This window comes from Euprymna scolopes, chromosome 22 (genome assembly GCF_053919585.1).
Source record: "Euprymna scolopes isolate OS-2025 chromosome 22, ASM5391958v1, whole genome shotgun sequence".
In the NCBI taxonomy this organism is placed as follows: Eukaryota; Metazoa; Mollusca; class Cephalopoda; order Sepiida; family Sepiolidae; genus Euprymna; species Euprymna scolopes.
In genome coordinates, this window is record NC_136503.1 from 33,869,805 (window position 1) to 33,895,137 (window position 25,333).

The window sequence follows — 25,333 nt, forward strand, 5'->3', positions numbered from 1 at the left end:
TTATTATTTTTATTATTATATAGTATCTTAAGTATTTTATTTTGTTATAATTTATGATAATAATTATTATTTTTATTATATTTTACTTTTATATGTTATTTGGATAATTAATATTATCTTTTGTGTAATAAATCATAATTTCTTCATATCAAAAGGGGAAAATATATCCTCCCATGACACGGACAAACAGACAAAAGAAACATGATATCAATTATTTCTGGTGAAATATTTCTTAGATCAGAGTTTTAGTAAAACCTTTAAAGTCAAAAATTTGAATTTTCAGGGTCTAATGTTTGGTATACTGACTCACAATGCTGGTTTTCAGCAATAAAGCCATTAATAAGTTTACAACAATGACTACATTGCTATAAAACAACAAATAAGTTTCATTAATCATCTATTTTAAATACCAGGTGTTATATACTGGGTGAGAAACTTGAATGCCTTTCTTGTTGTGGATTCTATCCATCCAAATCTTTGGTTGCTTCTTTCTAGAACTTTCTCTATCCAAAATTTTCTTTGTTTAGGAATTCATCATTAAAAAAGTCTAAAAGAGTTGATATGTTGTAGAAGCAAACTAGTATCCTGAAACCATTTTAATCTATTTTTTTTTTGTTTTTGTTTGACAGCACATAAATTTCACAGTCGATACGTGGCGTTCTTTCGAGAAGATCCTGATCATCAAGAAATTCTGGATGTGTTAATAAAACTTAACAGTCGAGATGATGTTCTTGCTTGTAAACCAGTATCCGAGTTCAGGTAAAAAAAAAAAAACCCACTTATTTTTCAATGGGTATTATATATGGGAATTATTTTTCAATGGAATTATTTACTGCATAATCACATTGACACACTGGTTATTGTTGGATAACCAAAGTTAAGCAACATTTAGCCTGGTCAGTACCATATGGGTAACTATTTGGGAATACCAGGCACTGTATGTAGAAGGACATAACCACCTCCCTGCAAGAACTGCAAACACTTAATGTTATCCTCTACCCTAACAGGGATAAACATGTGACTAGGGACTGCTTGTGGATTTCATACTCTCATGACTCTTCCTCCTTTCGAGGAAGTCAGTTCAACCTGCTTATGGTGAATACTGCTTCAGTACTGTACAGTAATTGGTTGTTTCATTTTTAGCTCTATCAAGCAGGTTATGCTTTTAGACAACTTTTTGTTTAACTTCACGTCAACATAGCTTCACCAGTTGTCACTGAACTTGGTAAAAATATTAGTCATAGTCTAACTTAAAACCGAGTTAATTTTGGGATGTCAAAGTCATGGTTACAGAAAAAGTGATAATTTTGGTTCTGTTCATCATAGAGACTCGTTACTTGGTTTATATTGTAACCAATTAAATCTTATATCTTATGTGATCTTGACTTTAAGAATTTTGGTGAAGGTTGAAATTGCCAAAATTTCATTTTTTATGTATGAATCTGTTACCACAATGCTAAATTTCAACCTGATCAGATAATTTTTGTGTTATCAACATTTCTATGCCATAACTTGTAGAATACTACAAACAATATGGAAAAGTGAGGCCCAGATAAGACTTTGGCCCATCTTTACGCTGTCAGACTTATGTTTTTATTATCTTTGTTGTTAGATTTGTAGAAAATGGAAGACTTTTTTTTTTTTTTTGCTTAAATGCAAGATTTGGAGGTGTGAATGATCATGTCTAAAAATAGTGCATCATAAAACCTGTTTTTAAACATATTCTCAAATCTCTATAAAAGACTCTGTTGCATTTGAAATATGATTTTCATTGCAAAACATTGTATAAAATTTTAGATGTGTACAAACATGTAACAGCAGTCATGCTGTATGAGTTTTTATTTATCTATGATAAATAAGATAAGATACAAGGTTGGGAAAGTGGAATTTGAAAAGCCAGTGCTCTAGGGGAAGAGCATTTTGGCCAAATACAAATTGCCTCAGCAACCCTATCTGCATTCCCCTGTAAAAGTACCTCATGCAATTAATAATAAAATTAACCCCTTCTTAAAGGGTGAGAAGGTAAAGCTTAGGAAGGTGGATGTCCTAGAACCGCATAGGACTATCTCTCAGACCAGCGAAGAAAAAGCCATCCTCAGAAACGGCATAGATTTTATCAGTCTAATTTTGGTATGAACTAACTTTGAAGTATTGTGAACCAGTTTTCTTTCGAGCAAGTACAGCATCTCTGATCATTGCAAGCCTGCTTTTGGTATTCCTGACCCAAGTCACATGACACATGTTACAACTATGACCAACGAGTTGTCAACCTTTTTAGTGCTGCTAAGTCATCTCTGATTGGCACTGTTCAGTTTACAAACATGTTTGCGGCAACAATAGAGAAAGAGAGAAAAGGACCTCATGAATGAATTTTCCCTCCAAGCATTGAGCTACATACACGAACCATCTTAATGAAAAGGTTGAAGCCATTGATATGAAAACATAGTTTGAAAGATGGTCCTAAAAGATCAGAAACCACTAATATAAAAACGCATTAAGTGCTTATTGAAAATCTTAATTACTATATTGGATTAAGTTTGCTATCTTTTTTATTTATTTACAGGGATCATAAATACAGGCTTTCTTTCAACCAGGGAACATTTGATTATTTGGTGCGATTTTTAAAGGTTGGTAAACATTGAATTTATTTTTAACGGTTGGTAAACATTGAATTTTTTTTTTTAACGGCTGGTAAACATTGAATTTTTTTTTTTAACAGCTGGTAAACATTGAATTTTTTTTTTTTTTTTAAGGTTGGCAAACATTGAATTTTTTTCCCCCTCCATTTTGTCATATATTTTTATATGAATTTAAAAAGTATTAATGTCAATTATTACCCTAATCCCTTATGCGCATATACATACAGATTTGATTTGTAGAGAAAAGAAAAGCAGCAACAATATGGGGTTCGTAAAAAGTGTACAGTTCTTTACTTCCGCTTTTCTATGAACATGTTTGACTCTTGGAAGCTGTGTAGGTAAACAAATTCAGCTTATGTACACATTCAGTTTTTGTAATAATCATTTGACACCTCATGATTGAACATATTAATCTGTGATACTGATCCTACGAAGTTCCTCTAAGTGAACGCATTAAATTGTTGCAATGACCATGAGTTTTCCTATAAGTGAACGTTTGAAGCTGCTGTAGTGACATTGTCAAGCTCTATAAGTGAACATCTTCAACCGTTGTATTGAGCATGCATCTGTGTGCATTTACTGCATCAATTATGATCAACTGCTTGTGCTGGTCCAAAGTTATGACTTGATTCCGACATCAGTCACATTGTTAATGTGCTCTTAACAAGTACTGTAACAGAGGAATCCCCTCTCCAGATAAAATCATGACTCCAGTTTAAAAACAAGTAACAAATGTTTATCTTTGTAGGTTACAATGAAGAACAGACTTGCAAATGAGAATTCTTAACCCGACTAAATCAAAACTGGATTCCAACTGAACACCAACAGACCATCTGTTTCTGAGGGTCACTGAAAACCAACTGACCTTGAGAGGTGATGAAGGCCAACTTTCTTAACACCTACTCTGCCCATCGGCTGGAATATCTATAGTCACACCAGAAAGACCCCTTTTGAAAATAGTAATAGCCATCTTTATCTATAAACATCCAAAACCGAGGGGGTCCAGTATCTAGCTTCTTTTTTTTTTTTTTTTACGTAGACATCACCACTTATCAAGGCCAAGAGACCACTTGAGGATAAGGGTTAAAGAGTGTACAGTAGACAATTGGACAATATAGTGATCGTTAGTAATAGAAATTTGATAAATTTGTGAACTCATATGGAACGGCTCATCAAAAACTTGTTTACGTTAGACTTGAAGACAACCATACTGTAGTCAGCTGGAAAGCAGGAAAATTCCATAGGTGTGCAGTTCTAAGAAAGAAGCTTTGTTCATGGAATCTAGGTTTAGGCACAGATAAAGAGTAGGGAAATTACTGATTCTGCTAGACGGGTTTTTCTTGAGAAAGTTTGGCAAGGAGGGAGGGGCATAAATTGGAGCTCAGTTGAGTACTTGCCATGGAAATAACAAAAAAGCAGGGACAAACTCGCAACATCTCTTCCGTGAGAAACAGGTTGCAGGGAAGAGAAAAAGACATCCCCTATGATGCTACAAAGTCTATTTTGAACTCGATCAAGGCAGGATAAGTCCTTTCTAGCAGCTCCTGCCCAGATGTGGCAACAGTACTCCATCTTTGGACATACCTGACTCTTATACAGATAAAAAATTGCATCAGCAGTGATCGATCTACTGGATCGATAGAAGGATCCCACCATTTATCCAGTGGCCTTGGCAAAAGATTTAATGTATGAGTTCTATTTCAGATCAGGAGTAAAGGTCAAGCCCAGAAGCTTGTCAAAACTTGAGGCCTCCCCAAGATGAGAGCCATTCATTTCAGTTGATGCCAGATGTGGATAAGAGCATTGATGATGTAAAGATAAAAGCTTGGTTTTAGATGCATTAAAAGTAACAAGTCACCTCTTCTCCCGTTGTACCACTTGCTCAAGATCAGAGGAGAGTGAATCAAAGAATTTGGTCGTTTATGGTCTTAGATGTGCTACCACAGCGTCATCAGCATAAATTTCTACAAATGATGTAAGGATGTGATTTAGAAGATCATTACTCTAGATCAGGAAGAGAGTTGGGCCCAGGATGGACACCTGAGGGATTCCAGCATTAATACTAAGAGCTTCTCTTATGAACCTATCAGAGAGAAATGATTTAATAATTGAGAAGACATTTCCAGCTATACCATAGCTGGAGATCTTGTGAAGTAAACCTTTATGCCATACTCTATCAAAAGCCTTTGATATGTCAAGAGCAATTGCCCTAGAAAGGTAGCCTCCATTGAGAGATTCAATAATCGTATGATATATAACTGTAAGCACATCTGCTGTGGATCTAGCAGAACGGAAACCATATTGTGTGTCACTAAGAAGGTTATTTTTGTTGAGATGGTTGATTACTTCTCTATTTAACAGATTCCAGCAACTTATGACGCACAGGAGACTTGGCCTGTACTGTGAGGGAGATGAGCGACCACCTGAATTCTTAAATACGGGACATACTGATGAGATTTTCCAGGGTGATGGGAAGATATTCTCCTTGAGACAACGTTTAAGCTGGCCATTATTTTTAGAAAAAATCTCAAGAACCCCATATGTGAATGAACATTATTTTCTCAAGTGAACAATTCTAATTCTGTGTTGCCAAACCCATTGGATTTGTTTGCCTTTCAGAGATAAGTGGTCTTTTAGGCAGTTCTAAACGAAGAGATTTGGGTTTTGATTTGGTTGAGCAAAAAGAAAACAAGTACTATCGTAACCTTCAAAGAAAAATAAAGTTTGTTAAAATTGGACTTAAGAATTCTTTGTTGCAGCACTGACTGAATCTAACAACAATTTTGGACACAGGAAGCTGATAATCATAACCTGTGCAGTGGACACCTGCATATTTCATATATAATGGGCAATGTCTCTTTTCTTAGTTAAATATTGCTCTTAAACTATGCAACTTACTGTTTAGTGCATGCATACAGCTTTAATGATCAAGAGTTGTTCTGTTAGCAAAAGTCTTCAACCCTTGATTGGTAAGCTTTATAAGTAGACATCTTTAACCATTGTGTAGTAACATTGGTAAGTTCTGTGAGTGGATACTTTCAACCATTGTAATGACATTCATTATCTCTGTGAGTAAACGTGTACAATTCTTCCAGTGAATGTCGTAAATTTTTATTTAATTTGAAAGAATATCTTTTCAATCCCTTATTCACAGTTTTTGTTCGTTTCATGAAAATACAAATCTGAATCGTACCCGAATTTGTGATACAAATAAAAACGTTCCAACAATATTTCCATTCTTTCTGACTTTTGGCTAATTTCTTCAGAGGAAACTTTTCTCTTTGTTTTTAAATTTATATGCTTCCATATCAAAACTTCCTTAAAATGCCCTCAAGAAATTTTGACTGTAAAATGCTTTGTCAAAATAATGTGGCTGATGTCAGCCATTTTAAGAGTCCTGTTGTAGGAGTTGGTCATATTAAAATGGATTCTAATACAAAGGTTTGTTTTTCTTTGTCTTTTTAGGCTGATGATAATATGCTCATGATGCAAATATTTAATAGACATTTAAAAATAGAAGGTAAGATCTTTATTTTTCTATGTAAATTTTTTATATTTATGTGTCCTAGTTTTATCTACCCAGTGTTGCTTAGGAATCTTTTTGCATTTTTGTTTTGCACATTTGTCTTTTCTCTTGAGTAATTTCTTGAAAGATAATTCAATTTAAAAAATATTAAAAAATAGCTATTAAAATAAAATCAGTGCGGCAGTTTATAAAATGTAGAATTTACATCCCTTAAAATAACAAAATATTTCTTATTTGTGGTAGGGAAAATAGTTAGCATATTTTTTTGAGCAATGTTATGAAAAGTTATGTACATTTAATTTTTCTCATTTTTTATTTCTTTTATTTATTTATTTTTGAGATCTTTTAAAATTAATATCCATTATTGTAGAAGGAAAACAATTGTGATCATGGAAATTTTCATATTGTGATTTTTATTTTTTAAAAAATACAAAGAAATTCCAATCAATTTCATTGATTACATTTTCTACTCTGCTGCTAATTTCAACTGCAAGCACTTCACAAGATTCAAGAGATGATTATCGAATGTTAACATTGTGTTTGTTACAAATGGAAAGTGCAACAGGGGGATAATTTTCAATTGTTATTGTTGGAATTTCACGCAATAAGCATGATTATTTAATTTTCTTATTTTAAGGTGATGGTTTTGAAGATACTTTAAGTAATAGTTAACGTACTGGTGACATTTAATAGTTGACTCTTGCTGTCAGAATTACAATCACACAACAAGCAAAATTTATTTTCTGTTGCTTTATTCGTGCACCTTCTCCTCTCAGCCGACAATGCAAAGTAGCCCTGCTAGTATATATATATATGTGTGTGTGTGTGTGTGTGTGTGTAAAATTATGTAAATGTTAGAAAAGCCCTATGTGAATTAATGTTTTGACGAATGTACTCATCTCGTCAGGGATTTACTTGGACAGATAAAAGCTAATAGAATGAACAGGTAAAAAAAGAATTGTGGGAGTCATTGCCACCAAGTTTTTAGAGTCAGGTTTTTTTAATCCTTTCTTCAATAAAAAAAACAAAAACAATTTCTTTCTTAGCAAAAAAAAAAAAAAAAAAATCTGGTTATACACTTTCAAAACATTATCTGATTTGATAAGAACCCAGAAATGGGTAATCATTTTATTTTAAAATTATATGGGAATCCTATCTCTCATTCTAAGTTCTAAATATTTTTTTGTGTGTGGAAGTGGGGTATTTAGCTAAGGGTCCTTACCTACAAATTTACCTTACTTTTGAATTAATTTGACAAACTTTTTAATGTTTTAAATTTTGATAAACTTATTGTGAGATTTTTTGTATGTTTTTCTTTTACCATTTTATTCCTATTTATCCATTTTTTTTTTTTTTTTTTTTTTTTTTTTTTTTTTTTTTTTTACATAAATTCAATTAACTTATTCGTAAATTTGCCTATTTTTTTGTTTTCCTAAACATTTTAACATTATTTCAAATGTGTTAACTACTTGATCACTTGTACATTATCCAGGAAATTTTAGTTGTTTTTTTACGCTACCCTCATCATGCGTTTGACACACACACACTGGGGAAGTCATGGCACATCCCTGTATATTTATCACTCCATCCATATTCATCAAAGCTGCTTGTATTTTTATTACTTATTTTTATTTTGTAATATATTTTTTTTTTCTGGTATTTCATTGTTTACCCATATTATTACTAGGGCTAGGACAACAGCATATTCTTGTCATTGATTTTACTCTCGAGTATATATCCAACACAGATACAATTTATCAACTGAGAACCACATCACTTTACATAAAAATATATAAGATATCAATGGATATATACCTGAGAGTCAAAACAAAAAAAAAAGAATATGCTGTTGTCATAGCCCTAGTTGTTATTGTCGATTATCAGGCATGTGCATGCTGTGTGATGATGTATGGAGGTTAAACCTGGCCAATGAGGATTCAAGACATCTGTTGCATGGAGAGAAATGATAAAATAGATATGTAATATAAGTGTTAAAGACAACCTTAGTTCTAATGACCTCAGAGAAAGATTAAATCTGGATAGAAGATGTGTGCAGAACAGGAAACTGATGTTATGGCCACCATGAATGAATGGATGAGAGTTATTGGGTTTAGTAAATGTCAAACTGTTGTGGTAGTCAGGTTAGTTCACAGGGAAAGTCCAAGAAAAACGTGGGAGAAATGTTAAGGATGGCTTAAGGAGAAATAGGAATAAAGATCTGGCCAGAGATAGGTTAGTTTAGAAGTCAATTTCTAAAAGTCAACAAACACAGGCCAGTATGTAAAACTGACGTTAAACTGAATATTATGAGGGTTGTTAAAAAAGTAATGGATCCTTTTCTTTTTTTTTTTCTTTTTTTCTTTTTTTTTAAATCAAATACCAAAATGTGGAAGAGATACAAAGAGGAGAGTGGTACCTTTAAAACGAGCAACGTTTTGTGCTCTAGAATTTCTTTTTCTACTTAGTCATCACCATTTTCAATGAACTTTTGCCAGTGATGAATGATGCCTCAGTCATAAAAGTCCAGAGCGCATCTTATCACTCACATCTCTATCGCCACTCTGAAATTAATGAACTCATCTCCTGAGTGTGCTGACATCAACTGCATCGGCTTTGTAAAAGTTCAACAGGCGCCAATGAATGTTGATCGGCTCAATTTTTTCTGTATGGAGGAATTTAATAACATATCTGCTTCTGATACATGTCCATGACAGGTTGTTGTTTTCTTATAATCTCATACTGTCAATATCTGCAACAGAAAGATGAAACTTTTATGTCATGAATGCATGTTCAGTCATCATATCAATACAATTTGCAAACTCCTCCGATCCATTTGAGTAGAATGAAAAATAGGAGACATTACTTTTGGAACACTCCTTGTATGATAATTACGACCCTAATATTATGTAATATTTATTTTTTATGGTATTTTATTGTTTACCATAATACTGTTTTGTATTTTTTAAAATCTTTTTGTTGTATTTTTACTTTAATATTTTTTTTTTATTATTGTGATATTTTATTATTGTGTTAACTTTTGTATTCTATTGTATATTTTACAAATTTTGTTTCAGTTAAATCTGACAGAGTTCCTGTGTTTGAGCCAAAGCCTCCAATCTTCCAGACTCCAACTGCTGGTCAGTTGACTGACACAAACTCGGCGAATGCATCGTCATCATCGTCGTCGGGAGCATCTGCAGATAAAAAACCAGCCAATGACCAAGTGACCAAAGAAATGCTTTTGGAATGCATCAAAAGATTGCAAGTCTTACCACCATGTTTGCCTTCCATATGTTTTCTCGCAGTTACCAGTGCACATTATGGGTAAGCAATCTGCTTTTTTGAATAACACACAAACTCACTTATGTAAAATAAAAAAAAAAAAAATAAAAATTAGTTATTTTGAATATATATATATATATATATATATATATACAATTGTGAAAATGTACTCTTTTGTGAATATTTTCTATTCTTTATGCATACCAATGCTTTTTCAAATCAGAAGCTCCATGTTTAAGATCCAACAATGAAGCATATATAAATAATAATAAAAAAAAAGAAAATCAAAAAACTCCCGCAACTGGAAATGAACCCAATATGTTATGTTTTTTTCTGAACCTATTACATCATTATGCATTTTTTTTCTTCGAGAACTTTCTGATGAATCAACAAAGGAAATATCCGGCATTCACATTCTGGTTGTTCCTCATGACTGAGACAGATCTGTAAAATGTACTAAAGTTTTGCATTGGAAAAAAATGATTGGTAAGATGAATAAAATCTAAGATTTAGGAATCTAGCAAAATTGTTATTTATATACATATATACTTAAGACTGGCCTTGATGAAGACCGCAGCCCTCTGTTGCCTGATGAGATCATTTTAGATTGAAACAGTAGGTCTATTGTCACGACAAATGGTAACTGTTTACTTCAATTCAATAAAATATCTTGTTCTTTTTATTGAGCACTATCAACAACCTTGTTAAATTCAAGGGTTTTTATTTTTGGATATTTTTAACCTTGAATATATATACACACACAAATGTGTAATATTTAGATTATTCCAACTATTCTTTTTATCATGGATTTTATTCTCACAACATTTCGGCTGATGTAACCTTTGATCTTGAAAAACATCTTGTTGAATTCGGGAATTTGTATGAAATTTCGAACAGAACTGTTTATTCAATCCACAGGAGTAGCTTTCTCTCGATCCATCAGCCATGTCTGAGTAGAAGTCTTAATTTACAATTGTATTAGTATTACCTATACTTAGGATTGAAGAAATTGTCAGTGATATATCAACAAAAATATGCAACCTCTGGTCATGTGTTTTTGCTAGTATATATACATGCAATTAATGATATAAGAGATGCTCAAAAAGGCATTATTAAATTGTTTCCCTGATTGAATATTAAATAAAAATAAAATTCTTTTTTTTTTTTTTTTTTTTTTTTTTTTTTATTGTTCCTAGTCTCTCATGTGCCTCTGTATCTGATGACCGAAAGTATGTTGTTGGTGGCTTTGAGGATTCCTCAATTCGGTTATGGAGCCTTGAGGGTTCTAAAGTACGGGAACCCCGGCCGAAGGTCAACCCTGCCAACATCACCCTTGCTGCTGATTATCTCTCCCACGATGACGACAACAGCTACCACAAGCAATATGAAAATTGGTAAGTTTACAAAAAAAAAAAAAACATTGGTATACTTTTGCTTTTTTTCATTAATCTATACTATCAATAATTTCTGCTTCTATAAAAACTTGAGACCTTTGCTGTGTTTACGTAGTTAGGCCACATCATATCTGCCTTTAGCACATCTTTGCAACATTGTACAGATTATTGATTTCATCATATCGGACTGTTAGGTGGGATCAGTAATAGAAACCTTATTAAAGAAGCTAACACAATGATTTTTTTTTTTTTTTTTTTTTGCTGCATACTGGCATCAAAAGAAATTAATTCACTGATTCAGCTGCAAAAACTTGCTTAAACATCCCAACTGATTTAAATTTTTAAATCCCCTACTTAGACCTTAAAAGATATATCAAGAGAAATTGCAAACGCAATTAATTTCTCAACAATAAACTATACGAAATAATGCCAGAGATAAAAATGCAGGAACAAAATATCAAACTAAATGGAAAGGAAGTCTCACTAGCAAGAATAAAGCTGGACCATACATATTTAACTACTCATATCTCAATAAAAGAAAATCAACCCATTTGTATACCATATTGATCACTACTCATAATCAAACACATTCTAACAGATTGTATTGATTTTGTAGAACAAAATATTAAGGAGCTATTTAAAAAAACTCCACGTCTTACTATATTACAAGTTATACGTATGCACTTTTTTGTTTGTTTTTAATTTTTTATTTTAATAAAATACTTATATTAAAATGAATAAAACCTTTTTCTGTTGTGATTGTTTCAATGCTTAATAATTCAGGTCAATGGACCAAGATCAGTGTGTTGTATTACGGGGACATTCTGGAAGTATATACAACATGTGTTTCTTACCTGACCCTGACCCCAACTACTTGTTATCCTGTTCAAAAGACACCACCAGTAAGTTTGTCTCCATCTCTTTTGAAAAGTTTCAGCGTTGAGATTCCAGAAATAAGCACTAAGCAGCTCTCTTACTGAAGAATGTAAAAACCAAATATATTTCTATCTATATAAATTTAGGTTTGTGTATATGCTTGTATATTTGGCTGTCCAGAATTCATTTCTAAACTAATTAACTGCTCATTATGTATTTTGGAACACAGATACTATGCATAAGGAGGAGTAGTGTGAGATACGTGCATTTAATTTAATTTTGTGCAAGTAGGATAAAAAGGGAGTAGACACCCTTTTTGAAAATTTTATATAGTCTTGATTTTTGTGAAATTTTAACAATAGGTATTGGACATCAATCTGAAACTGAAAGTTAAGAAATATTTATTATCAATCAGTAAATATTTCAACTTTCAGTTTCATAATTTTTTTGGAGGCATAATTTGAGTACAACCATCCGCCTAGTTTGTAAATTCAGATATTAGATTTGCATTGAATTTGATCCATAATTATTAGATACCAATTAAGCAAGATTCCTTGAATTTCAATTTCTTAAGAGTTTTTAAGTTTGTGTTAATTTTTAGACATTTTCTAGAATTCAGATCATGTCGTGGATTTTTAGTGCACGAAAATTAGAATAAGGATTCTAGACATCAAATTTAGTATCACTATATCTTGATTTTAATCTTCAGAAGAGGGCATAAAAATAGTGCAGAATGTTCTGTTCATGGAATTAATTTTATCTGTCCAAAGACAGGTAGTTTTGATAAAGGCGGCTATATGAAGACTTTCTTACCAAAGCAAATATTGGGTTGGCAGATTAACTGAATAAACCTGCTAATAAGTTTTGAACTCATAAAAACTATTTTAATCTCATTTTCGGAATAAAATCATTTTGTTTTTCTCGATAATTTTATTCTATTTTTATCCATTCAAAATCTTTATGCCTCATCGTGTATCAGTTTTAAGTTTGTTTGTTTTCTCTTTTCAGTTCGTTTATGGGATTTGAAAACTTGTACAAACACAGTGCGTTATGCTGGACATAACTATCCTGTATGGGACATTGATGTTTGGTAAGTAATGTTTTTACAATTAAAATCTCTTAATGAAATGGATGAAATGAGTTTAGGTTGTAGAATTGGTAACTAAATGCTTAAATCTGACCCTGATTCCTATTCTAATTCCGATTTTCGCATCCCCGTTAGTTTTACTATAAGTGGAAAAAGATTTTTCCACTTATAGTAAACTAACGGGGAGGGTCCGGGTGTTTGAAGGTGTGTGTTAAGCAAAAAAGAAAAAGTGGTAGCAGACAGGCTCTGACCCCTACCGCGAAGGAGGAAAAGAACGTTAAAAAAAAAAAAAAAAAAAAAAAGTGACGTTTTTGCTGTTGTGCCCATCGCCATCCCGGAAGTGATGTAGGTTTAAATTTAGGCTAGTAAACTGAAAAGAGGAGAATGATTTTCGAAAATATCGGCAAAAAAAGCGACCCCTTCCTGTAAAAAAATGGCCAGTTGAGGGTGAAGGAATTAATGTTTTTAGCCAATTTTTTGATATTTGTCGTCCAACGGGCCGAGCTTCAAAACAATACCGATCTCGTGAAAATCCGTCACCTAGGTAGACATACATACGTACATACATTTTAAAAAGACAGGTGAGACTTATAGATCATTTTGATTTTAAAAAGGAAGGACATGTTTTTCATGAATTCTTTCAATTCATGAAAATGGATCTGTGGAGTTGATAACCCAAACAATTGACTTTAATTCCTGAAGTTCTAAAAGATATGATTGCAACTCCAAAAGCAAAAATATTTCAGCAATTGTAGTCAATCGTTTGGATTATCAACTCCACTACAACTTTTTTGAGCAGAAAAAATAAGCACTATTTTTCTTATCAACTCTTTGATTTTGATTAAATTTGCCATTCTCAATTTAAAACCATCGTTTTCAAATGTTTTACTTAGGATCTGAACCATTAGCTCAAACTTATTCCTCCGAAAATTTACAGGTGCTGACCATTTTTTCTTTTTTAAGCCATAAACTAACTTTTTGTTAGTCAACTATTTTTTAAAAATATTATTCGTACTTTGATTAAATTAGTGAAATTAAATTAACTTATTTCTTGCAAAAATTAAATGTAACTTTTGCTGATGTCATGCTCAGTTTTGATGATTTTTTTTTTTGTTCTCAGTCGAGTTAGCAGTTTGTTTGTAAGTGGTTCCTATGATCGGACGAGCAAACTTTGGTCTACAGATCGGATCTTCCCCGTGCGTTCATTTGCTGGACATGCGTTGGATGTTACGGTAAGTATAACCATAAAACTGTAACTACCTCATTGTGTTGTCTCTGAAGAAGAAAAAAAATTGCTTTTGAAGTGAGATGTGCAAATTAATTCTTGCAATGATTGTAAATTTAATGGCATGAAAATGGGATTGTTTTTAGGTGATGAGAAAAAAAAAATGAAGGAAAAACAAATAAAACCAAAAGGAGAAAATATTTTCAAAAAATATTTTTTGAAATATTCCAAAAAATATTTACATATATAAACTAGCGAATCAAAGCTTGATATAATTTGTAAATATGTAGTTTTTTTCAATCTTAAGTAAATAGAACCCCCCCACCCCACCTCACCCCGCCCCACATCCAACATATCCTTCAGTACCTGGCATCAAATCAGTTAGGTTGGCTAGTCTTTCCTTCTTCTATGATATGAACTCAAGAAGACAGGGTCAAACTCTCGGGGCCAAAAGCTAAGTTAAGCAATTTTTCTTTCTATAACTTTTGAAATCTACTTGTCTTAATAACGCAAACATTTTTTTTTTTTCTTATTTCAGCTTTGACTTAAACTCTGAACATTTTAACTGTACTTATCTTGTAGTTTTTTAAAATCTTTTTTATCAAATATACTATATTATTAACCAATGCTGTTTTTATTATATTTAAAATGGAAAAAAAAAAGTCACCCATGAAAATGAGAATTTTCCAAATTAAAACTGCACTATTATCTAAACTCAGAAAAACATGGCTTTTTTTCTCTGCTATATGCATTATTTTTAACTAGTCTAAACTTAATACGTAACCCAAATGGTATTATGTTTAACCAGTTTTTAAATGAGTTCTTCAAGTCTAAATTTAATACAAAATAACCCGACTTCTGATAAAAGTTCCATTATTGTATATTAATTATAAGATAAAGCTAGAAGGTTGAACATTCTAACTTGAGGTAGGTGAAGCCAAAAATATCCACACATTAATATGGGAGGGGAGACTATTTTCAAATATTGTCGCAAAGTGGGAATGGAACAACGAACTTATATTAATAAGTCTCTCTTACCTTTTTTTTTAATGGAGAGTAGATAATGCACTGTGGATGTGTTATCGGCAGCTCCAGTAACTCTCGCTTCTCCTTTTTTTGTCCCTCAGTCCTCATTTCCAATAAATGATTTTTCTGACAAAGGGTGAAGAAAAAGCTGCTTTCCAGGTCGGTAGTACTTCGTGAACAGTAGCCTGAGATGTTGGAAATTTTTTGTTTCTATGTCTGTCTTTGTGGCCATGTCACTAGTAAGGGTGCTGGAGGTAAACATTTCATCTGGGATGATAGTCAGGGACCCGAACCTTGGATTAACCACTAAAGAGGCTGTCCTATCAGCAGGTGCAAAATATTGCCATTTGATGAATGGATTCTGAACCATGCAGTAGTTTCTGGTGGGGCCTCTCGATGCCATACTAGTGGGTAATTGTTACGGCTTTACTTTATGTGCTACAAAAAAAAAAAAAAAATTCCTGTCTTTTTCTCTCTTACTTTCCCTTTCTGTCCTGCTCTAACCAAGTCTGTCAACCTGTTCCATAAATCCCAAAACCTCAACATGCTTACACCACCACATTTATATTTGCCCTCTATCGCCCCCACAACAGCGGTGTTACTATCTTGAAGAGTATATCTGAGAAAATTGACCACATCCTGTCTGCTCATCCTTTGGCTAACATTCACATCTGCGGTGACTTCAATGTCCATAATGTGGAATGGCTGACCCACTCGAATAAGACAGATGATGAGGGGAGGTTCTGTCATGATTTTGCCATTGCCTATGACCTCACTCAGATTGTTCACGAACCCACCCGTGTGCCCGATACTACCAGTCAGTATGCAAGCCTTCTAGACCTTTTTATCACAACTTCCCCTGAGCTATGCTCATGTTCTGTTCTATCTCCTCTGGGATCCTCCGACCACTCCGTTCTATCAGTTAAGATAAAAATGAGATGTAATAAGTCTTCAGACATACCTCTCCACCGTACTGTATATCAATACTCTATGGCTGACTGGGATAGCTTCCGTACATTCATATCTGATCTACCTCTGCATTCCATGTTTAAAAAGGATGTGTCCTCTATAGTATCAGACCTGACTGAATGGTTAATTGTAGGCGTAGATCGATTCATACCATCCAAAAAATTCCAACAAAAACCTAACAGCCAGCCATGTTTCTCCCCAGAATGTGCTGTTGCCATTGCACACAGAAATCACTTTTTTCATAGCTAACAACGTAATAGATGTACTGAGACTAAAGCTACTTTCAGGACTGCCAGCAACCACTGTAAAAGAGTAATAAAAAATGCAAGAGAGCTATATGCTCAGTTCGTTTAATCCAAAGTAGCTGAGCAGCGGCTTGGTTCCTACCAGTTTTGGCAAATAGCAAACAGGATCCTGAACAGAAGCATGCGTTCTATCCCAACCGTCATCAATGGACCTGATGTCATCTCGTCAGCATAAGACAAACTATTTGCCAAGAACTTTGCAGCTAATTTTACACTATGCGATGAAGGCCATCAACTCCCCATATTTCCTCCTATAATAGACAGCACGTTATGCAACATACCAATATCTGTGAGTGAGGTCGACAAGTTAATCAAGAACCTTGATTCCAGTAAAGCAACTGGCCCCGATGGCATTCCAATTATAGTGTTGAAAAAGCTTCAATCAGAACTCGCCCCTATACTTACAAAACTGTTGAAGTGTTGCCTTAAAGAGAAGTGCTTTCCAACACCCTGGAAAACCTCATCAGTATACCCTGTATTTAAGAATTCAGGTGATAAGTCATCTCCCTCTCAGTGCAGACCAATAAGTCTCCTTTGTGTCATGAGTAAGCTGCTGGAATCCATATTAAATAGAGTAGTCAACCACCTCAGCAGAAGTAACCTACTTAGTGACATGCAATATGGTTCTGCTAGATCTACGGCAGATGTGCTAACAGTTATATCTTAGTTAGTGAATCTCTCGACAAAGGTTTCCTTTCTAGGGCAATTCCTCTTGAGATATCAAAGGCCTTCGATAAGGTATGGCATAAAGGCCTACTTTACAAGATTTCCAGCTACAGTATAACTGGAAATGTTTTCTCAATTATGAAATCATTTCTCTCTGATAGGCTCATAAGAGTAGTGGTTGATGGGCAGAAATCAGAGGCCCACAGTATTAATGCTGGAGTCCCTCAGGGGTCCATCCTGGGCCCAACTCTCTTCCTGATCTACATCAATGATCTCCCAAAACACATACTTAAATAATTCGTTGACATCTATGCTAATTACACAACCATCTATGGCAACACATCAAAGGCCGTAAATGACAAAGTTCTCTCTAATTCTCTCTCCTCTGATCTTGAGCGCGTGGTACCGTGGGGGAAGAGGTGGCTGGTTAATTTTAATGCATCTAAAACCAAACTCCCATCTTTACATCATCAATGCTCTGATCCCCATCTGACATCAATTGAAATGGTTAGTTCTCGTCTAGGAAGGCTCCATGTTTTGACAAGCTTCTGGGTTTGACCTTTACTCCTGATCTGAAATGGAACACATACATTAAGTCTGTTGCCAAGGTCGCTGGCAAAATGGTGGGATCCTTCTACTGCTCCAGAAGATATCTCACTATTGATGCAATTCTCTATCTGTATAAAAGCTAAGTACGTCCAAGGATGGAGTATTGTTGCCACATCTGGGCAGGAACTGCTAAAAATAGCCTATCCTGCCTTGACTGAGTACAAAATAGACTTCGTGGCTTAGTGGGGATGCCCTTTTCTCTTCCCTGTAATCTCTCTCCCACAGAAGAGACGTTGCGAGCCTGTCTTTGTTTTATCGTTATTTCTGTGGCAAGTGCTTGTCTGAACTCCAATCTAGTCACCAATTTTTCATGAAAAAATACCCGTCTAGCTGAAACCACTGTCATCAATTTTCCCCACTCATATCTGTGCCTAAATCAAAATGTAGATTCCATGAACAACGCTTCTTTCTTAGAAGTGCACACCTGTAGAACTCTCGTCCGTTTGCCTGTTTCCCACCTGACTACAACTTGGATGTCTTCAAGTCCAACATAAACAAATTCCTGATGAACTGCTCCCTTAAGTAAGACACTTCATCAAATCTCCAATACTAACAATTACTATGATACCATCCCATTGATTAATTTACACGCAATAACCCTTATCCCCGAGTGGCTTCCGAGCCTTGATAAGTGGTGACCTCCATGTATAAAAAAAAACAAAAAAACATTTGGTCATTGTTTATTTTGTAGTTTGTAAATAAATGGGAGAGGGAGAAACACTTTTTTATTTTTTAAAATCTCTTTCTTTCCTCTTAAAAATCACAATAAAAATGGCAAAATGTCTGAATTAAAACAAGAAATTTATAATGTTAAACTTTTGTGTTTAATCAATATTTACAAAAACAAATTTATTTTCTTAATAAGAATTTCAGAAACTATGATTTTGGTATGATTTTTGTATCGTAAATTAAACACAGAATTTGCCAGTCAAATATTTTTTACAGTTGTTTCGTGATTGCATGAATCAAGAAAGGATGGATTAAGTTCAGAAATTTTAGTATTTGTGCAGAATTTAAACCAGACGTAACTCACCATCCGCTTGGATTTGCTTGGAACATGACATCATGCGCTCGGGTTTCATAGTATTCTGACGTAAGACACCGATCAATGCACAGCAAAGGATCAGACGATCTATGGGGAAAATATTGGGTGGAGTAGGAATCAATGGGACCGGTCGAGAGCTTCTCAGTAATTATCTTTTCAAGTTTATGTGGAAACAGAAATTTGGAATGATCGTTTTGTCTCCATCTTAAACCATATATCTGAAAGCTGCCCGATTGGGTTGGCGAAGTTTCTTCTACATTCGCTGTCTTTTCTCACCATACGACCATAGAAAAATTTACCTAATCCTTAGGGAATATCCCAGTTGTCTTAATTAAATCAAAAGAAGAGATAAAAAAACGTTGCTCAGCCCCACCCTATAGGAAAAAAAAATATGTTCAAGAAAAGAAAAAAAGTATAAACATTAGTTACAAAAATAAAAAAACTGCAAAATAAATATTATATTAGAAGCACATAAAAAAATGCTTTAAAAACCTTTGTTAAAAAAATATGAAAAACACAAAAAAAATGAGTTTCTTATTAATTTTGTTGAATTTTGTTGGACAAAAAAAAAAGATGATTGAAAAAAGAATAGAACTTGTTTATTTTTATTTATTTTATTTTTTTCACTTAAAAAATTGTTACAAAAATAAAACAAAAATTGTTACAGTAGGTTGTTTCTTTTTCATTTTTATTTTTTAATTTTTTTATTTATTTTTTTTATATTTTTTGTGATTTTATTTTTAAATAATTCTTTAGTATTTTTCTTAAGTAACATTGTTATGCTTTGATAATCGGTGACACTCACAAAAGCCAGCATGTTTTGAGCAAAGCCGAGTGGCCAGTTACGTTATTAACCAACAAAATGTTATCATTGTTGACCAAGGTAAGAGTCTCTTACATTTTACTATTTATTTTCTTTTTTCTTTCAGCGTGTCAAGTTCCATCCAAACGGCATGTATGTTGCAACTGGATCAGCAGATCGTAGCGTTCGGTTGTGGAGTATTAACGATGGGAAATGTGTCCGTCTTATGCAAGGTCATCGGGGGACGATCCTCGCTTTGGCCTTCTCACCCAATGGTCAATATCTTGCCTCGTCAGGTAAAATCTTAAATTAAAATTATTTCATTTCCCCAGCGCACATATAAAGATCCAGAGGAGGGTGCAGAATATTGGACTGGAATTTTTATCCTTCAAAGCCTCTTCAAAGACAATGGTTGTGCATTATTAGCATAGTGTATACTATCGCAGGCAATTGAATTCGTTATACCTACTTTAAACTGTACTAATACCCTGAGAGATTAGGCATGAACTCACAATCCCTCCTCCAGTTATTAGTAAAACACAAGTTATGCTTAAATTATTATATGGAATGAATTGTTTAAAATAGCTGATTGTATTTCGTTACTAAATAACCAAAAAAGAGGTACCACAAAACAATTTTCTCTCCCGCTCTCCCTCAACCCAGGACTGTACTCTAATAAACAGTCTCTGACAGCATAGATATAGCACTCTCCCTTGATATTAGCACAAGTACATGTATTTGGTGACTTCAATGTCCACCACAGTAACTGGCTTGGATTCTCTAATTACACAAACGCAGCTGGTAGCACAACACATAGCTTCTCTATATCTCATTCCCTATCTTAGACGGTTACATTTTCAACACGTTTCCCAGACCAGCAAGATCAACATGCCTCACTTCTAGATCTATTTCTGACAAGAGTTCCCTGTGATTGTACAACAAATGCCCACAGCCCACTCGGGAATGTTAATCATGCTGTGATAATGGTAGAAATCACCCTAAATTGTCGCCCTAAAACTGAAGACCCACTACTCAAAACAACGAGGTATTACAAAAAGGCTGACTAGGAAGCCATCAGGGAACTCATCATAGATGCCCAATGGCAAAATATATTTTCTCTTCCAGCTGAACAGTGTGCAAATAAGACTACTAAATGGTTCAAAACTGCAATTGAAGCACATGGAAATTGAACCACACGGAAATTCTATAGCAATCCCCACTCTCCCCAATGGTTTACTTTTGCTTGTGCAGCTGCCATTGCTCAAAGGCAGCATGCGTACCGCAGATTCAACCGACATAAGTCCAGTTCAAACAGACAGATGTATATAGAAGCTAGAAGTGATTGTAAAAGAGTAATAGCGACAGCTAAGACTGAAACAACCAGAAAACGCATCGAAGCACAAAAATTAGGAACTCGTGATTTTTGGAAAATTTACAATAGTGCAGTAAATATTGGGCAGTCAACGATTCCCCCACTATCAAACAATCATGAGGTTGCTCGCACGGCAACTGACAAGGCTAATCTGCTTGCCAGTTGGTTTGCCTCAAACTCCACACTGGACCCGGCACTCTGCTCCCTCCCCGACTTTCCTTTGAATCTTGCTTTCCCGACTGCTGGAAAACCGCTTCTGTGGTACTAGTCTTCAAAAATTTTGGTGAAAGAACTGACCCACTAAATTATTGCCCCAGTAGCCTCCTCCTGCTTTTCGCCAAAATATTTGAGTCCTTAATTAATCAAGCCCTAGTCCAACACCTAACAGGTGCTAAACTCCTGACCGACAAACAATATGGATTTAGGCATCCCGTTCAACAGCAGATATCTTAAGTGTAATCTCTGAACGTATATACCGTTCACTGAACAAAACAGAGGAGGGTAGAGTGGTAGCCCTCAATATATCTAAGGCTTTTGACAGGGTATGGCACGATGGTCTTCTCAGGAAAATTAGATTATATGGTATCACTTGAAGAATACATAATGTAATTAAATCCTTAAGAGAAAAATCCAAGTTGTCCTCGATGGTTGTACATCCAAGCAATATGATATAAATGCGGGAGTACATCAGGGGTCTATCCTTAGACTTTTATTATTCTTGATATTCATAAATGACCTCCCTGATAAAATTGTTTCGGAGATGGGTATATTTGCTGATGACACAACTTTTTATAAGAGGCACGAGGGGAAAACAAATGAACACACATGTAAGGAAATGGCAGAAAAACTAGAGGATGACCTCCAATCTGTAGTGGAATGGGGACAAAAATGGATGGTCACATTCAGTGCTGACAAGACTAAGCTTGTTTACTTCAATAACTACAAGAAACATTCTCTACCACTAATAGCAATAGCCAAGGACACATTACCTGGAAGTACTTCCTTTAAACTCCTCGGCCTAACGTTTATAGGGAACATGAACTGGAATAGATACATTGAGAGCATTGCCAGGGCTGCTGCAAAGAAGGTGGGCTCTCTCTCTACCGTGCTAGAAAATTACTTACACCTGAAAGTATCTTGTATCTCTGTTGTCACATCTGGGCTGGTGCATCTGCTGTTTGTCACTCGCTCTTGGACAGGATTCACAAGAGAGTCGCCAGCCTGATAGGTCCTAAACTGTCATCTAGGCTCTGTCCCATCAACAAAATCTTGCATCCCTCTTCCTGTTCTACAAATACTTTAATGGTGAATGCTCTGACGAACTACAAGCACTTGTACCTCCTCAACATGACTTCCCCCGACAAACCCGACAAGCAACTAAGTCCCACCCGTTTACTCTAGAGATCCCTAGGTGCAAGAAAGCCTTTTACTCCAATAGTTTCTTCCCCAGAACTGTAAAACTTTGGAACTCCCTTCCGGGATTCTGCTTTCCCAACTGTACTGATATGCAGAAGTTCAAGTGTAATGTGAACAAACATCTTTCTACTCATCTCCCTTCATAATGCCCCTGCAACTTATGACCCCGATAGTAGCCTCCTACTTCAAAGTGGCACTGTGCCTTGTTTGGGGTGAAAATTGATTAAACAAAAAAAAAAAAAAAAAAACTGTCAGGAAACTTCACTTGCTCATGTTTAATTATCATGTGACAGGCACAGCACTATTTTATATGGTAATGATATAATGAATTTTATTTTCTGTCAAATATCCGGGCATATTAATTAGAAGATATTTGGTGATGTGGAAATCGTTTCCTATCTCTTTTCCATGATATTAAAAGCAATCAATTTCGTGCAGGTTTTCTGCTTTTTTAGGGGTTAAGTTTCTTTTCAACTGCAATGAAATGTGAATCTCTCTCAAAGTTCTTTTGTTTTAATAAAATATAATTTTTTTAGATGTGTTGTAAGGATTGTGATACAAATAGAACGTTGGCAGACTAACTTTACATAGAAATCTGAAAAAAAAACATTTGTGGGAAATAGAAGCCATGCAATTCTCCAGTTTGGGTTGAGGTTTGCTCACAAGCATAAATGAGTTTGAATATTTACTCTTTTTGTTATTGCACTTTAATTCAAAATAAAAGCATTTAGTGAAGATGGACAGCCATTACAAAACAATTTATTTTCCTTTCATATTAATAAAGGATTATATTAATGTGAAAATAGACTGTTGTCTGACCGTCTTGATTGGATGCTTTCATTTTGAATTAAAGGGGAATAAATCTGGTGAAAGTACTAGGTTAAAAAAATGCACTTACCTCCCTTTAATTGTAGGCGGAATTATTGTTTCACATTCTGAGAGAATATGAAGTGTCTTAATATTTATATAACTGACCATAATTGGATTAAATTTACACAAATAAACGTGTTTATGCATATGAATGTGTTTTTTTGCTTTCAAATCCAATGAACCGTTTGCCCATTTATTTATTACAAAAATATTGATGTTTGTTATTTATCTTCGAAGAACTTTATTCAATAGATTTTCATCAGAAAATAAACATATTTATTAATCGGATTTAACCAAGTAAAAACACTTTTACATGCAATGGAAGGCAGTGAATATGAGTTTGTGTCAATCAATTGAGTTTAAAATAGCATTTGTATGTTTCCCATGCTTCAGTTTTAAAATAGCTTATCATAAACATGTCATATCATTCAGTTTAAAATAGAATTTGAATGTCTTCCACCCTGGAACGCAGATTTAACTGACAATTGGTTGTATTCTTCTAATAGCACATTAAATAATAATAATACAAAAATTGATATAAAACTTATTGTCTAATGTTTCTCAAATGTTTTCCTTTCCACATTTGATTAATAAAACAAAAATGTGAAAATTACCATATTTTCTAAAATATGTCAGCTTTGAAAGCAATTTTAAAATTTTCAACCTGCAAATGAAAAACTGATTTTTATATTTGAAAAAGCATTTTTTGTTCGGTTCAACTTCAATAATAGCACTTACATTGTTGTGCACAGCTTGGATAGATACATTTTAAAAATAAACCTTTTTTTTTTATATTAAATGTTGGCTTTTCTCATTTGGAAATTTCTCTTTATTTCCAACTAATTTTTTAGATAAACTTTAACTTTAAAGTTCCATAAATTATAAATTAGCAATTAATGGGTCCTATCACATTCCACTCGCATTGCATACATTATTAATGGTGTTTTATTTTTCATTTATTTTCCATATTGCTACTCTGATTTATGGTTTACTAGCGAGGGGTACCCGGCGTTGCCCGGGTGTTTGGAGGTGTGTGTGGAAACTCGGGGGGGGGGGTAAAAAAAAAGTAAGTAGGAGGATCAAACCCGAACCCTTGAGGCAAAGTTGTAAATTAAAGTGTGAAAAAAAAAAAAACGTGCGACGTTAACCATTGCCCCACCACATTGCTAATGGAAACACGTTTGAATTTATTTAATTACTTGGATTTGGCAGGTGCCCGTTTTAATGAGTTAATGAGGTCAAGTTTGACTGCAGGATAGTATTTCATTTACTGCGGAACGCTTTTTTTTATTTTTATTTTCCCAAGATGTTATAGGAAAAAGACTAACCCACATGGGGCGAGCGACAAATGTTGAATATTTATCTTCCCGAAATCGAGCAAATTAAATAGACAGGCGAGCTTTGTTGTTAACTGTGAGATATTACGATTTATATGTGATATAAAAAGTTTTAAAAAATTGTGAAGTGACCGACCGCTTCTCTGAAAAAAGCCTTTTGTAGACATACAGAAAAAGCAAACGCACATACAAACATTTTCGCTTTTATATTTATAGATTATAAAATTTTATTTTTAACATGACTAATCCATTTTTTTCTAACTAATCAATTTATTTATTTTTAACTAACCAATTTCTTTCAACTACAGACATTATCATGAACAAACAGACAAAACAGTGATCGTTTTTACTTGGTGTAATTTTTTAGGTGATGACAGAAAAATCCGTGTTTGGGATTTAAACACAGGAAATTTATTTAAAGAATTCCGTGGCCATGGTGATACAGTCTATTCATTAAGTTTTTGTCGAGATGGTTCCATGTTGGCGTCAGGTAAGATATTTTTCTCAGACAATATTTCTAATAATTTGGAAAAAAAAAAAAATTTAATTAAAAATAACAGTTGTGTAAAATATTTTCGGAATGAATTCAGAACTAAAAGAATTAATTGATCTCCCGACAAAAGAGAGATTGGACCTAGTAATTCACTCGCATTCGTCTGTTCTGTACTTTTCTCACCTTGGATTTTTTGCAAATTTTGTACAAACATTAGTCATGATAAAAGTAAATTTTTGCCAGCCTGGATTTTCCGGGATAACTTTATCTGTATGTGCCCCCCCCTTCCTCCCCCCAGAGTCCATTATATTTTATTTTTGCTCAAAATCGTTCATCTGTTCATTTGCCTTTACGTTTCTCAATAACCTCTCCTTGGATTTTTAAAAAAATTTTG

At 34.0% G+C, this 25,333-nt stretch overlaps 1 protein-coding gene across 1 annotated transcript in view; it reads left to right on the plus strand.

The window, feature by feature from the left end:
- The window catches only part of LOC145243958 (TAF5-like RNA polymerase II p300/CBP-associated factor-associated factor 65 kDa subunit 5L), a 70,981-nt gene that overhangs the window by 40,445 nt on the left and 5,203 nt on the right, over positions 1-25,333 (plus strand). The window contains exons 4-13 of the mRNA XM_080107085.1: positions 630-759; positions 2,564-2,627; positions 6,105-6,159; positions 9,240-9,489; positions 10,644-10,841; positions 11,625-11,743; positions 12,726-12,807; positions 13,925-14,036; positions 19,579-19,747; positions 24,814-24,936. Of these exons, the coding sequence (XP_079963211.1) occupies positions 630-759; positions 2,564-2,627; positions 6,105-6,159; positions 9,240-9,489; positions 10,644-10,841; positions 11,625-11,743; positions 12,726-12,807; positions 13,925-14,036; positions 19,579-19,747; positions 24,814-24,936 (1,302 nt within the window). The remainder of the gene's footprint in view (positions 1-629; positions 760-2,563; positions 2,628-6,104; positions 6,160-9,239; positions 9,490-10,643; positions 10,842-11,624; positions 11,744-12,725; positions 12,808-13,924; positions 14,037-19,578; positions 19,748-24,813; positions 24,937-25,333) is intronic.